Source organism: Trichosurus vulpecula, chromosome 2 (assembly GCF_011100635.1).
Source record: "Trichosurus vulpecula isolate mTriVul1 chromosome 2, mTriVul1.pri, whole genome shotgun sequence".
In the NCBI taxonomy this organism is placed as follows: domain Eukaryota; kingdom Metazoa; phylum Chordata; class Mammalia; order Diprotodontia; family Phalangeridae; genus Trichosurus; species Trichosurus vulpecula.
This window is the reverse complement of record NC_050574.1, coordinates 49,688,396-49,702,337: the sequence shown is the minus strand read 5'-3', so window position 1 is coordinate 49,702,337 and position 13,942 is coordinate 49,688,396. Positions and strand designations below refer to the sequence as shown.

General features: G+C 48.0%; 1 protein-coding gene across 1 annotated transcript in view; it reads right to left on the bottom strand.

Annotated features, from left to right (window-relative positions):
• The window catches only part of LOC118837815 (protein-arginine deiminase type-3), a 53,495-nt gene that overhangs the window by 16,950 nt on the left and 22,603 nt on the right, over positions 1-13,942 (bottom strand). Inside the window, exons 3-11 of the mRNA XM_036744915.1 lie at positions 12,643-12,715; positions 10,986-11,047; positions 9,183-9,300; positions 8,314-8,439; positions 6,652-6,830; positions 5,459-5,562; positions 5,228-5,339; positions 4,617-4,724; positions 3,495-3,646 (exon numbers count right to left, since the gene is read on the bottom strand). Of these exons, the coding sequence (XP_036600810.1) occupies positions 3,495-3,646; positions 4,617-4,724; positions 5,228-5,339; positions 5,459-5,562; positions 6,652-6,830; positions 8,314-8,439; positions 9,183-9,300; positions 10,986-11,047; positions 12,643-12,715 (1,034 nt within the window). The remainder of the gene's footprint in view (positions 1-3,494; positions 3,647-4,616; positions 4,725-5,227; positions 5,340-5,458; positions 5,563-6,651; positions 6,831-8,313; positions 8,440-9,182; positions 9,301-10,985; positions 11,048-12,642; positions 12,716-13,942) is intronic.

Here is a 13,942-nt window from a genome sequence, read left to right as displayed (position 1 = left end):
ACTAGTTTTCTTATCAATGCTGTATCTAGACTTAGTTTTCTTGTCTATAAAATGGGGATGATAATATCACCTGCCTCAAAGGGCTCTTGGGGAGGCTCCAATGAGTTATCATCATTATTAATAATAGTAATATTTATTTTTGTTGTTCAGTTGTTTCAGTCACATCCAACTCTTTGTGGCTCCCTTTGGGGTTTTCTCGGCATAGATAACAATCGTCATCATAATAATAGCTTGCATTTATATAGCATGTTAAGATTTTTAAAGAACTTTACAAATGTCATCTCATTTGCTCCTCACAACAACCCTGGGAGCGAGGTGCTGGTATTGTCCCCATGTGACAGATGAGGGAACTGAGGCAAAGGTAAAGTGACTTGCTTAGGATCACGCAGCTAGTAAGTGTCTAAGCCTGGATTTGCCCTCAGGACTCCTGATTTCTGGTCCAGCGCTCTGGCCACTGCCACGCCTAGCTATGTAAGTGTCTTTCTGCGCATGCACATGCATATGGATGTATATATGCACAGGTATATATGTGTTTATACATATGCATATAAATATATATACCATACATATATATACACATATTTATATAGAACATAGATACACACCACCTTGTACATATATACACATACGTGTATATGCAAATATAGGTGGTTATATGCGTATATGTATGAGGCGATGTGAATGTGTTACATATTACTATATTAATGTATTGTTTGCATATATAAATATATATGCTATAAAGGGCCATGTGCGAGGTGATATCTGTTATTTCTATTATACACACATATGTTTATATAGAAAATACGTACATCACATTATACATGTATACATATTCATATATGTATATGTATGTGTGTATATATGTATGATGAGACATATGTGTTCTATATAAGTACATTATTTCAATTATACACATGTAAACAGATGCTATATAATAGCATAAACATGTGCTACTATAGACATATAAATATATGCTATACGTATATAAATATGTATTTATATTATACACACACATAAACGATATTTATGTAGTACAAAGGGCTAGATGCAGGGTGATAATATTATGTACATTAAACACATACACACACATATAAATATACCCCCACATAAATGGAGGGTGTCCCAAAAGTCTTAGTGCAGTCGAAGGCTTCAGTAACTTAACTGATGCTCTCCACAGCCCCTCTCTGCTCTGATTCTAACAGTCTTCATTATGACATGGAGGTGACCCTGTCTCTGGGGGTATGGCCAGCTCTGGCAGGCTTGGGCACCAGCCTGGCAACAGAGGGTCCATCTTTCATCTGGGTCCCAGCCTGACTCATTAAGGTCTTTGGCCCCTTGTTTATTTTAGCCACAGCATGAAATCACCTGCTGAAGCATGGAGGGCCAGGTCCTGTGATGGAAGAGTGAAATTGGCCTGGCTGTAGGAGGTAGTAGTCAGGCCCACAAAGGAAACTAGAGGTTGATTTTGAGTCTTCCAGTATTTAAACGGCAGTCACATGGAGGAGGAGGCAGTCTTGATCTGCTTGGCCCCAGAGGGCAGAGCAGGGAGCTGTGAGTCGAAGGTTGGAGAGGCACACTTGGGTCCATAAGAACCAGACCTTCCCAAGGCTGAGGGCTGTGTATGAGGGGCAAGAGATTACCCCTCTGACGGATGAAGCCTACAGGCAGAGGCTGGATGGCCATTGGTCAAAGACTTGTGAATTCCTGCTCACGTAAGGGATGCGCTGGATGGCCTCGAGGTCCAGACCAGCTCTGAGGGCCCGTGATTCTGTCACAGAGGCTGTTTTGTGTGTAACCAGAGGGTTTGGTTTGGTTTTGTTTAATGAAAACTCTGATTACATTCATTCATACACCCAATGAGTTAAACCCTTCTCCTAGGGGAGGCCTGAATTTAGAGTCTTAGGGAGTTGCTGGGGTCACTGAGAACTAAGTAACGTGCTCAGGGTCACACAGCCAGCCCGTGTCAGGCACAGGACTCAAACCCAGGTTTTCTTGGTGGCTCAATCTCAGTGCCAGATGATAGGAAGACAGATTAGACCTCGAGTTCATCGGGATGGGAAATCCCCTTCATTAGCAAATAGTCTTTGAGAGCTGCCTGGGACAGGGAGAGCAGGACTGGCCCAGGGTCACACAGACTACACACCCACATGCGCGCGCATACACACACACACAAATATACACATACATATATAAACACACATACATATATACGCACATAGATACATGCATATGTACACACATAATAGACACACATACACACATGTACATACATATATGCATACACACACACACACACACACACATCCCAGACCCTAGACTTGAACCCTCCTTCCTCTCTCCAGGACGCTGGGCTGCCTCTCAGGGAGAGTCAAGCCGTGCTAATGCCTGTGCATCCTGGTTGGGGAGACTGTTTGCTCTCCCTTCATGGTCCCTCCCCAGGGCTGCTTGGGGTGGGGGGGGTCACCACATCTATGGAGGATAGGAATCACAGTAATAATGAAAGACTCAGACATGTGTATGACAGTTCAGCTTACAGCATGGTTCAGGGCAACGAAGGCCGGACTGTATCAGGAGGGTGTGGGTTCAAATCCTTCCCTTGACACTTGCTAGCTGTGTGACCTTGAGCCTCAGTTTCCTCATCTGTAACATGAGGATAATGATAGCGCCCCCCGCCAGGGATGATTGGGAAGCTCAGATGACATGATGGCTGTAAATCGCTTGGCAAACCTTCAAGCACTAAGTAATGACCAGTGACTATTATTTTCAAACTGATTTCAGAGACACTTGCGAGGTCAGTCCTCATGACAGCTCTGTGAGGCTGGCCTAGCAAGACCAGGTGCCTCCTCCCCCATTTAACAGAAGAGGCTCAGAGGCTCATCTAAGGTCCCGCAGCTGGACAGCGGCCAGGCCGGCATTCGGATGAAGCCCTTCGGTATCTAGTCTGTGCTAAGGACTCTTCCTCATTCTCAGAACCATACTGTAACCCCAAGACAGCAGGGACTGCATCTTTCCTAACCTCTGTATCTCCCCCAGGCACTTGTAGAGCTCTGCATACATTAGGCACTCAGGCAATGTCTGTGAGATTAAAACAGTTGCATTCTGACTACAGCTTACCAGCATTTTCCTTCCCATGGGGAGCAGCTAAGTGGCACAGTGGATAGAACTCTGGGCTTGGAGGCAGGAAGTCCTGAGTTCAAATCTAGCCCCAGAAACCTGCTTACTAGCTAATTGTGAGAACCTGGGCAAGTTACTTGACTCTGCCTGACTCGGTTTCCCCAAATATAAATGGGGATAATAATAGCTCCTACCTCACAGGGTTATTAGGAGGATCAAGTGAGATGATATTTGTTAGGCCTTTAGCATAGTGCCCAGCTTTTTTAGTATAGCTCCCACATAGTAAGAGCTATATAAATACTTGCTCCCTCACCCTCCCACTCTGTACTAGGCACTTCCAAAATCCATGCCAGGAGGCTCCATCCCTTTTTCTTTCTTACCCAGGCAAGTTGCCCCCGATAAGGATTCTTCCCAAAGGGTACTCCTTCCCATTGGCCACCACGGGAGGGCTGACTTCCAAGTTCCCAAAGGAGTCCAGGCCACTGACAGACTTGTCCCGGGGCTCCCTGGTCACGTAGCCAAAGTCTGGGCCCTGGGCAGAAGGGGAGAGGACAGTCAGCTAAGAGCTCAGGCAACAGCTAGATAACCCATTTCCCAATGTTCTTCTGAAGTCCCAGGGCATCTCTCCGTTGTCTCCAGCTAACAGAGGATCCTCGAAGGCACCACAGAACATTTTACTCCCTTTGCAGACTGGGAAACTGAGGCCAAAAGAGGAACCTTGACTTGCTCATCATGCCATGCGAAGGCGCCCAAGCCAGGAACAAATGAAAACTCGGCCTTCCTGACCCCTTTATGCCCTTCCAACAACTTGTGAAACTCCTAACTTTACAGCAAAAGAAAGAAAACCCCTCACGTAGACACACCCCAGTTTTCATATCTGGTAATTAGGGAGTCTGGCTAGGTAATCGCTAAGTGTTTTTGCTGTGGCATCCTGTGTTTTCAGGTTCCCTTTATCTCTGACATTCTGTGTTCTAAGGACCCTCCAAGCTCTGACATCCTGGGTTCTAAGGGCCCTCCCAGCTCTGACATCCTGGGTTCTAAGGACCCTCCCAGCTCGGACATTCTGGGTTCTAAGGGCCCTCCCGGCTCTGACATCCTGGGTTCTAAGGGCCCTCCCAGCTCTGACATCCTGGGTTCTAAGGGCCCTCCCAGCTCTGACATTCTGGGTTCTAAGGGCCCTCCAAGTTCTGATATTCTCTGTTCTGGTTTCTCCTGCCACCGCTGACCTTTTCTAGGTCATTTCTATGCTTACTCATTTCTTTGTCTAGGGTGCCATCACTGGAGCACTGAACAACAGGAGAGTCACTTGAACAGATTCATAAGAAAAGATGTTGACAAACCGGAGGCCCCCAATAGAGATTAGGCCTGAGTGGACTCCTCCCATCTTCCCTCCCATTTCATCTGTCTGGGTGGGCCTCTGGGGAGAATCCAAGTGGCAGCTGCTGTTTGGCCCTACAGTCTGGGCTAGGAATAAGCCTGAAGACTAGGAAAGGACCACCCACCAGGATCCTTTTGTAGGGAAAGTCCTGAAGTTCACCATTCCGTGGGGAATCAAAGACCACAGGGAAGGTCTTGTGTGGTGCCTGGATATACCCCAATTCCATCTCATCCTGTGAAGAAACAGATTATTGGTGTTATGCAGTCATTTTTCAGTCATGTCCCACTCTTCCTGACCCCATTTAGGGTTTTCTTGGCAAAGATACTAGAGTGGTTTGCTATAAACTTCTCCAGCTCATATTACAGATGAGGAAACTGAGTCAACCGTGCCCAGAGTCACACAGCTAGTAAGTGTCCGAGGCCAGATTTGAACTCAGTAATCCCTTCTTTGAGGATAATGGAGGCAGTTTATTAAGGTCTTAGAATGCCCTGCCCCTTGGTCCTTCCAGGGGAGAGGGGTCAATAGAGCCCTGCATCCTCAGACATTCTCTCTCTGTCTCTGTCTCTCTCTCTCTGTCTCTCTGTCTCTCTCTCTCTCTCTCTGTCTCTGTCTCTGTCTCTCTCTCTCCACCCCCCCCCCCCACAACTCTTCATTTCCTCCTCTCTCTATTCCTTCTTTGTCTCTATGCCCCAAAATTCCTTATGCTGCGCCTTGGCAATGGAGGGACCTTCTCACCTGTATCCAGCGGTCGTTGCGGTTCTCAGCCTGGGGACAGATGGTCAGCTTGCAGCCCGCTTTCTTCGCCAAGTGTGCAACTGCTTCCACAAAGTGGGTGTTGTTCCTTACTCTGTGGACAGGTCAAAAGGTTAGGTGTCTTAAGAAATGTCCAGGGGACTGAGAGAGATGCCCCCCAAATGGAAAGGGAAGCCAATGTTCCCCATCACCATCTCCTGACGTCAGACTCACTTGCACACATACACCTCCACGGGCGGGAGGGTGCTTGGGGTCATGATCCAGGGGGCCACACGGAATACCACAGTGTCTGTGAAGATTGGGGACTCTGGGAAATCCTGTGGGGAAGGATCAAAAAAGCCACCTCAGTCAATGATCCTTAAAGAATAGTTCTTTATAAACTCTGGAAGAATTCTGAACTAGGGCCTAGTCAACAAGGTGTTGGAGAGCTATGGACTTCCAGGGTCTGGTGATCTCTAAACCAAGCTCACTCAAGGGAATAAGGAAGGATTCAAATGGTATTGTCAAGTGTACAGTCACTCATCTTAGGACATAGTCATCACTGTCTAGCCTTTGGTATACTCTGTGTCTGAGAACTCAGGCAGCTCAAAGCACATTACATGGTACCAGACTTTCCCCAGGGACACACATACACACACATATATACACACACACACATATACATGCACACATTCATACACACACACATGCACACGCACACACACTACAAGGAAACCTAAACATAGACACACAGAGATATTCAAACTCCTCAGAGGTGTACTACTCTACCATTGAAAGATCCCATTTGGTTTTCTGCTTTCCCTAAATACACACTCCAGCAACCTTATTATAATGGGTGGGGAGGGTGTGGGGGGTCCTGACTTCAGTCCAGGGGTTCAAGCCCTCTATCTCTCTGCTTTAATAGGGTACCTACAGGCAACCTCAGAGTGGCAAAGAAGACAATGCCCTTCTCAGGACTATTAATATTGGTTACTATATGCCCTATCATCAATTGTTCTTCATCCCTGACAATGGGATAGGGAGGTGGCCAGATGATGGTTGGAAAGACTAAGGCTTGGGGGGTAGCAAGAGAGATGAGGGGGGATTAAGATTGACATCTATACAATTCTGAGAGGCATGGACAAGATGTACGTGAATGATCCCGTGACTGAACTCTGGATATCCCTTGAGAATACCTGGCTTGACCTGTACTTGGAGCACCAATGGGAGAAAGGCCCTAGTGGTCAAAACATCAGAGGCCCAACCTCTTAGGACTAGGTGAAGTCTTCTCTGAAGAGGCGACCCAACTCTACTGGCTCCTTTCCATTCCTATGTTATGGCCCACATAGCCCTTCCCCCACCCCCACCTGGGACCTAGCATCAATGGCCAATGGTATGCACCCCACCCCCACCCCCACCTTTCATACCTGATTGGAATCATCCAACAAGGTGACATGGAAGGTGATGAGCCCAGAGAAGCCAGCATCAGGGAAGGAAAGTCCTTCTACATAGAACCTTTCTTCTTCCCCATTGAAGCGAGGAACCACATAGGACACCTTGTTTGGCCCTAGAACATACCTATAAGCTTCGCAACAGTCCTCAGGACCTGAAGGGGAGGGATGGGACATAGAGGTTAAGAGGAGGATAAGGAGGAGGAAGTGACCCATCTCTTAAAGAGCTAGAGACAGGCATGGTGGACTGGGTCACCAAGTCCTTCCCCTCTAAGGCAGGAGAGACTTCTTGTATTGACCCCTAGAGCTCTTCCCTAGGGATGGGAACCACAAAGAATCTGAGCTGGTACCATTCAGAGAGGAAGCAGCAGGCTAGGCTTGACTTAGACTTCAACATTTTCTGCTTCCCCAACGGTACTCGTGGTAGGTGCTAAGGAGAACAAGCCCCAACCCCAAACTAACATAGACACCTGTGACCCTAGAAACCATGTCAATGGTACCACCATACTTCCAGGCCCCCAGGTTCAGAACCTTGGAGTGGTCCTTGACTCTCCACTCTTTATCCACCATATCCATCAAGTCCACCTCATGGATTTGGAGCTAGAAGGGACTTCCAAGTCTGTCTGCTTTTCAGCCTCTGTTTTACAGATGAAGAAACTGAGGCCCTGAGTGTTGAAGTGACTTAGCCAGGCTCACATGGATGCTAAAGCATCAAGCCCTATGACTCCAGTGCGAGGATTCTTTCCTCCCCATCATGCTATCGCCCTCACCGCCTTTCACAGCTCTGCTAAGGAGGCTTCTCTTCTGTAAAGCCTGCCTTGATATCCCCAGTTTGCTAATGCTCTCTCCCTTCTCAAATTACCCTGGGTTCATCTCAGTAGAATATAAACTCCTTGAGGGCAAGAACTATAGAACCATAGATTTAGGGCTGGAAGGGACCATCTGGTCCAATCCCTTTATTTTACATATGAGGAAACTGAGGCCCAGGGAGTGAAGTCATTTGGCTAAGGTCATCCAAGTAGTAACAGACAGAGGTAAAATTTGAACCCAGATCCTCTAATTTCAGGCACATTGCTCTATAATGCTGCCTTTCTCGGCTTTGCCTAAAGAAAAACTCTGACCATGCAGAGATGTTTAGCCTTGTGAAGCCTTGAGGGGCAGGAGAGACATAACCTCTGTCTTCAAATACCAAAGTCCTGTCACATGGAAAAGAGTCCTTCCTCTGCCCAGAAATGGGCAAAACAAATGGGAAGCAAAGGGAGTGGGGTGCAGAGATTCAGTTTGGGGCTTGAGATCAAGAAAAGCAATGACAGCTGTCTGAAACTTGAATGGGCTACCCAGGAGAGTGAGTTCTCCATCCCTGGGGGTCTTCCAGAAGAAGTTGGATGACTATTTTTCAGGGATGTCATGGAAGGGATTGACGCTTGTGTCTAACTTAGAGTAGGTGGCCTCTGAGAACCCATCCGGTTCTAAGATTCTGGAGCACCCCTCTCCCTGCCAGCTGTTCCCTCGATTACGACGGGACTGGAGGAGAGAGTGTGCATGGTTCCATGCAGCCCATCCCCACTGTAGGAGAAACAGTTCAGTGGACATCTCTCCTGGTAATGGTGGGGAAGCAGGATAAGGGGATAGACTCACCACAGGCATGGAAGACTCGAGCCCTCTCAGCATCAGAACTGGAGACATGAAGAACCAGCTTGTGGTCATCAAAGAGGGCAGCGGGGCCCTGGGTCTTCAGGATCATGAGTGACATGTCCTGCAGGTCTAAGGATCCAGGGGCAAAGGGTGGCTCAGGTCTGCAGACACTCCTACCAACCCAGCCGCCATCTTCTAATGGCCTCCTCCCATCCTCCCAGCCATGCCTTGTTCCACTTCCTCCCTTGGGTCTTGGACCACAAGCGAAAGTAATTGCACTCAGGATAGATCCTAGAGCTGGGAACTCAGACACCTGGGTCCAAGTCTTTGTGTGATGTCAAATTAGCCACCTCATCTCTCTAGGTCTCAGTTTCCTTCTCTGAAAAATGAAGGAATTAGCCTAGAAGAACTCTGAGTCTTCTTCCAGCTATAAATCTATGGTCTTATGATCCTAAGTCACAGGATTATTGGATTCAGAGCTGGAGGGACCTCGGCAGTCAACTAATCTAATCTGACAAATGAGGAAACTGAGACCCAGAGAAACTAAGTGATTTGCTCAAGGTCACAGCAGAGCCAGAATTAGAATCCAGAGCTCCATTTTGATTAGACTCATAGCGTGTGATCTAACACTAGCCCATGCTTCCATGAAGCCACCACAACATGCTATGAAGGATACCCTGAGACATCATGGAACTCCTTCCCTTCTAGAATCAGACCTCGAAGCTAAGGGGTTGATATCAATGGGTAAAATGGAACACTGTGGCCCGAGGAGCCACATCAAGAGCATTCCCCCACCCAGGGCCAAGGTCAGCCCACTCTGCTGGCTCCCAGGGGGTACTTCATGTCTTCTGGCCAGGAATGATTGGTTGTACCTTCAAGACAGCGCACACGTTTGTCACAGTTATCTCTGTCATCACAGGTGAGATCATCCCGGTCACAGTTCACCAAGAGGACTGCTCCATGTCCACCAGGTCCCCACACCCAATGCCTCTGACAATAATATATTATAGTTCACCAATGGGGTAAGCCCCAGACATGCCTCCCTCACTCTCCAAACCCTATGCTCTCTCTCCTGGGGATACAATAACCCCTTCCTCCAGGATTTCACACCCCACCCACCTACACACACACACACACACACACACACACACACACACACACACACACCCATCCAATTCACTCCCCAAAGGCCACCAGGGTAATCTTCCTCAAAAAACACTTTCATTATGTCACTGCTCTGCTCCAGAACCCTTCTTGGCTCCCCAGCACCTATGGGATGAAATCTAGACTTCATCTGAAATTCAAAGCCCTTCATACTCTGTCTACACCAAACCTAGCTTTAATTTCCATTCCAATCAGGCCCCTTTCCCCATCCGCCATGGCTGCTATATTCACTCTCCTCTTTTCTTGGCTTACGCTATTTCCTCTTGCCTAGATTCCCTGTCCCTCTTATTCACCTCTAGCTCCCACCTACTCTCCACCATTTCAGGGGTAACATGTCTCATTTCCTACATAAATTCTCCCTGATCCCCATCTCTAAGCCTTATGGTTATAAGGATACATAGAGTCATACCCAGAGCTCAGTAGCCTTCCATAGTTCAAAATAATACAACAGACATTTTTAAACACCTCCTGTATGCAGAACACGGTGCCAATTAATAATGTTTAGATGAGACACGGTCCCTACCCTCCTAGAGCTCCCTGTCTGGTAGGGGTATAAGACAGATACACAGAATACCCAATGCCAGGTGCATAGAGAGGTTCAAAGCCAGGTTCCATGGGACATTCAAGCAGAAAGGGTATTATTGACCTGGAGGACAATCAGGGAAGATTTCCTGGAGGAGGCAGCTTTTAAATTGGGCCTAAAAGAATGGGGAGGAGCTCATCAGCTACCGGAGTGAACACATGCACCTATTCAGGGACAGAGGGTGATCCAGTTTGACTAGAGCGTGGACTATGTGGAGGAGAACACCGGGAAATAAGACTGGAAGGGAGGTGTCAGATGGGAGAGGGCTTTGAAGGCCAGACAAAGGACGCTGAACTTGACTCAGGAGGCGATAGGGATCTACTCAAGCTTCTTGAGCAGAGGTGTGATGTTATTGATTGTAGATGGATGTAGGAGAGTGAGAATAGAGGCAGAAGACTGCCAAGGACGACATTGCCACTATGGGCACTTAATTCTCTATTTCATATATAAAAACTTTGACTCTTCAGTTAGACTATAAGCTCCTTGAAGGCAGGGCCAGCTAGTGACTTCCCTGAGTCTCCCTTCCATTTACACCATATAGATTTTTTATGTACCTAGTTATTTACAAACTCTCTGAGGGCAGGGGCTGTGGTTTTGCCTTTCTTCAGATCCTCAGTGCTTGGCACAGTGCCTGGCACATAGTAGGTCCTTAAGAAATGTTGGTTGATTGACTGATAGCTCTTAGCACTAGGCTGGGCACAGAATAAGCATAAGCTTGATAAATATTGCACATGGATTGCCCTTTGAGGAAGGGAAGCTCCTGCTCCTCTGGCTTCCTCGCAGCCGCCTAGACTTAGCTAAGACTCCTGGAGCAGAGGGATACCAGAAACATTCCTGTCTGGGCTTGGCCAGGCCTGGGGATAGCTCCAAAGTGGATTTCCCCCGCTGTGTGCCCTGGCATGCCTGTGCCCAAGAAGCAACTGAGTACCTTATCCACGTAATTCCTCTCCACTTTGCCATCACAGTTCATGTCGGCGTCCAGAGAGACATCTGTGCCATTGCAAAAAAAGAGGGGTGAGTCAGGATAGGGTCCCAGAGCTCTCCGGGTCTGCCCTAGGCTGGTCAGTGGCCCTCCGGAGCAGGCCAGAGATGGCAGGTGCCCAAGAAGACTGTCTTCTTAGTAGACTAATTCTTCTAAGAAGGTCAAAGATGGAAGAGACCTCAGACATCATGCAGTTCAATGCTGTCAGCCGACAGATGAGGAAACTGAGTCCCAGAGAAGCCAAGAGACTTTCCTAGGATCGCACAGAGCCAGGACCCATGGCTCCAATGCCAATGCCCTTTCTTCTGTTCCCTGTTTCCCCTGAAAGGCTCCAGGCATATGCAATTTCATACCAGGGAAGGGACTTGCACAGAGTTCTACAGCCGAGTATTAGAGCCAGGATTCAAACCCTGGTCTATTGGGTGTAAGTCTAGCCTTTCCACTGTCCTGTACTCAACCATTGTTCAATGGATGAAATGAATTAATGAATGAATGAATGAATGAGTGACTACATGAGCCACCTGTATGAATTTTGTTGTTCAGTCATTTTTCAGTTATGCCTAACTCTTTGTGATCCCATTCTGGGATTTTTTTTTGACAAAGATACTGGACTGGTTTGCCATTTTCTTCTCCAGATCATTTGATAGATGAGGAAACTGAGTCAAACAGGGTTAATTGACTTGCCCATGGTCACACAGCTAGTGCTGGATTTGAACTCATGAAGATGAGTCTTCCTGATTCCAGGCCCAGTGCTCTATGACATTTAGCACCCCCAGCTGTCCTATAGAAGTAGGTTGTACTAGCTGATAACAAAAACTCACTTGCCCACAGGGCTGTACAGCTTACAAAGGACTGTGAATTAAGCAGCCAGAGTAATTTCTTTTTGGATTGAACCTGTCTTTTCTGTGGCAGAGAGAGCTCCCAGTGAGAAATTCCCTCCATCAATGCACCAATGCAGCACTCAGAGATCTGCCATAGTCACTAAGAGGTTAAGGCATTTGCTCAGGCTCACACAGCCAGCTTGTGTCAGAAGCAGATCTGGAACCCAGGCCTTTCTGGCTCTGAGGCCAGCTGTCTCTACACTCCATGATACTGACTCCCAAAACTTCCAATTTTACTCCAGCAAGGAGAGCTGAATAGATCTGTTCCTGATCAGGTAGCCAGGAAAGAATGGGAGGTGAGATTTGAACCCAGATCTCCCAGGTACCGACCCAGCACTCTAGTGGGCATTGGTAAGGTCCCTTCTGGCTAGGTGTCCCTAGGTGCCAGGAAAGCATGGACAAGAGTGGCACAGGATGGGCAGGCCTGGACGGGCCACAATCCGCCTCATTGCAACATGGACCCCCATATCTGCAGCCCCACCTGCTGAGGTGCTGAAATATGGTCAGCTCTCACTGACCCTCCCCTACACATTCACACAGCATCAGAGCCAGGACCAAGGCCCTTATCTTTTTTTTTTAATTAAATTTCTTTTTGATTTTTTTCAGGGCTCTTATCTTGGGGTTGTGAGGACAGGAATGTTTCGAGGGCACTGAGGCCACCCCATTTCTGTTCCCTCTGAGGAGCTGGCCAGCACCATCACTGCTGCACTCTTATCACTTACCAATACAAGTGAGGTACAGGACAGCATAGGCCAGGGCCAGGGGCTCATCCTTGGAGTGGTAGGAGATCTGAACCTGTGGAAAGAGATGGTCCCTGAGTCACGGCCATCACCTGCAGACACTGACTGTCCTGGGACCCAGCAACCAAGGAAGGTAGCCTTTGGCCCAGCAAGGCAATAGCATCATCACTCAGGGGCACCAGGCTCCCAATGAGGTCCAATGCTCCCCCTTCTGCTCAAGGGGAACCAAATCACTGATGGATCTGGTCATGGGGGAACTCACAAAGTAGAACCAAGAGAGGATTTATGACTCAATGGGTATGCAAAAACCCTCAGCAGTCTGTGTATTATTTAGTGCCTGGACTTCAACTGGCCCATCTGGAAAATGGGAATATTCATGCAGCCAAAGTGGGAGGGTGGTAGGTTCACCTAGAGTAGAGGCAGCATGATGTTCCATTCTGGATAATTCCCTCTCTCCCTTCCCTCCCTCGTCCCTCAGCACTGACCCTCCCCTACGCATTCACCCAGCTAGCTCTGGTGGCTTTAAGTCATATAGGTCATGGTTTACAATGACTCATGTGTAGTCTTAAAATTGAGTTCCAACTCTGACACTCTCTATGTGACCTGAAGAAGACACTACCCTATTCTGCACCTCAGTTTACTTATTTATAGAATGAAAGAATCTACTCCAGTATCTTTGCCAAGAAGGCCCCAAATGGCTTCACCAAGAGTCAGACACAACTGAAACAATTGAATAAAGAGGGGGAAATGGGCTCTACATTTCCTTCTAGTTCTAACATTCTCTGTTCTAAGGCTGCTCCCAGCTCTGACATTCTCTGTTCTAAGGCCCTCCCAGCTCTGACATCCTGTGTTCTAAGGACCCTCCCAGCTCTGACATTCTCTGTTCTAAGGACCCTCCCAGCTCTGACATCCTGTGTTCTAAGGGCCCTCCCAGCTCTCACATTCTGTGTTCTGAGGCTCCTCCCAGCTCTCACATTCTGTCTTCTAAGGACCCTCCCAGCTCTGACATTCTCTGCTCTCAGGCTCCTCCCAGCTCTCACATTCTGTCTTCTAAGGGCCCTCCCAGCTCTCACATTCTGTGTTCTGAGGCTCCTCCCAGCTCTCACATTCTGTGCTCTAAGGACCCTCCCAGCTCTGACATTCTCTGTTCTAAGGACCCTCCCAGCTCTGACATTCTCTGTTCTAAGGACCCTCCCAGCTCTGACATCCTGTGTTCTAAGGGCCCTCCCAGCTCTCACATTCTGTGTTCTGAGGCTCCTCCCAGCTCTCACATTCTGTCTTC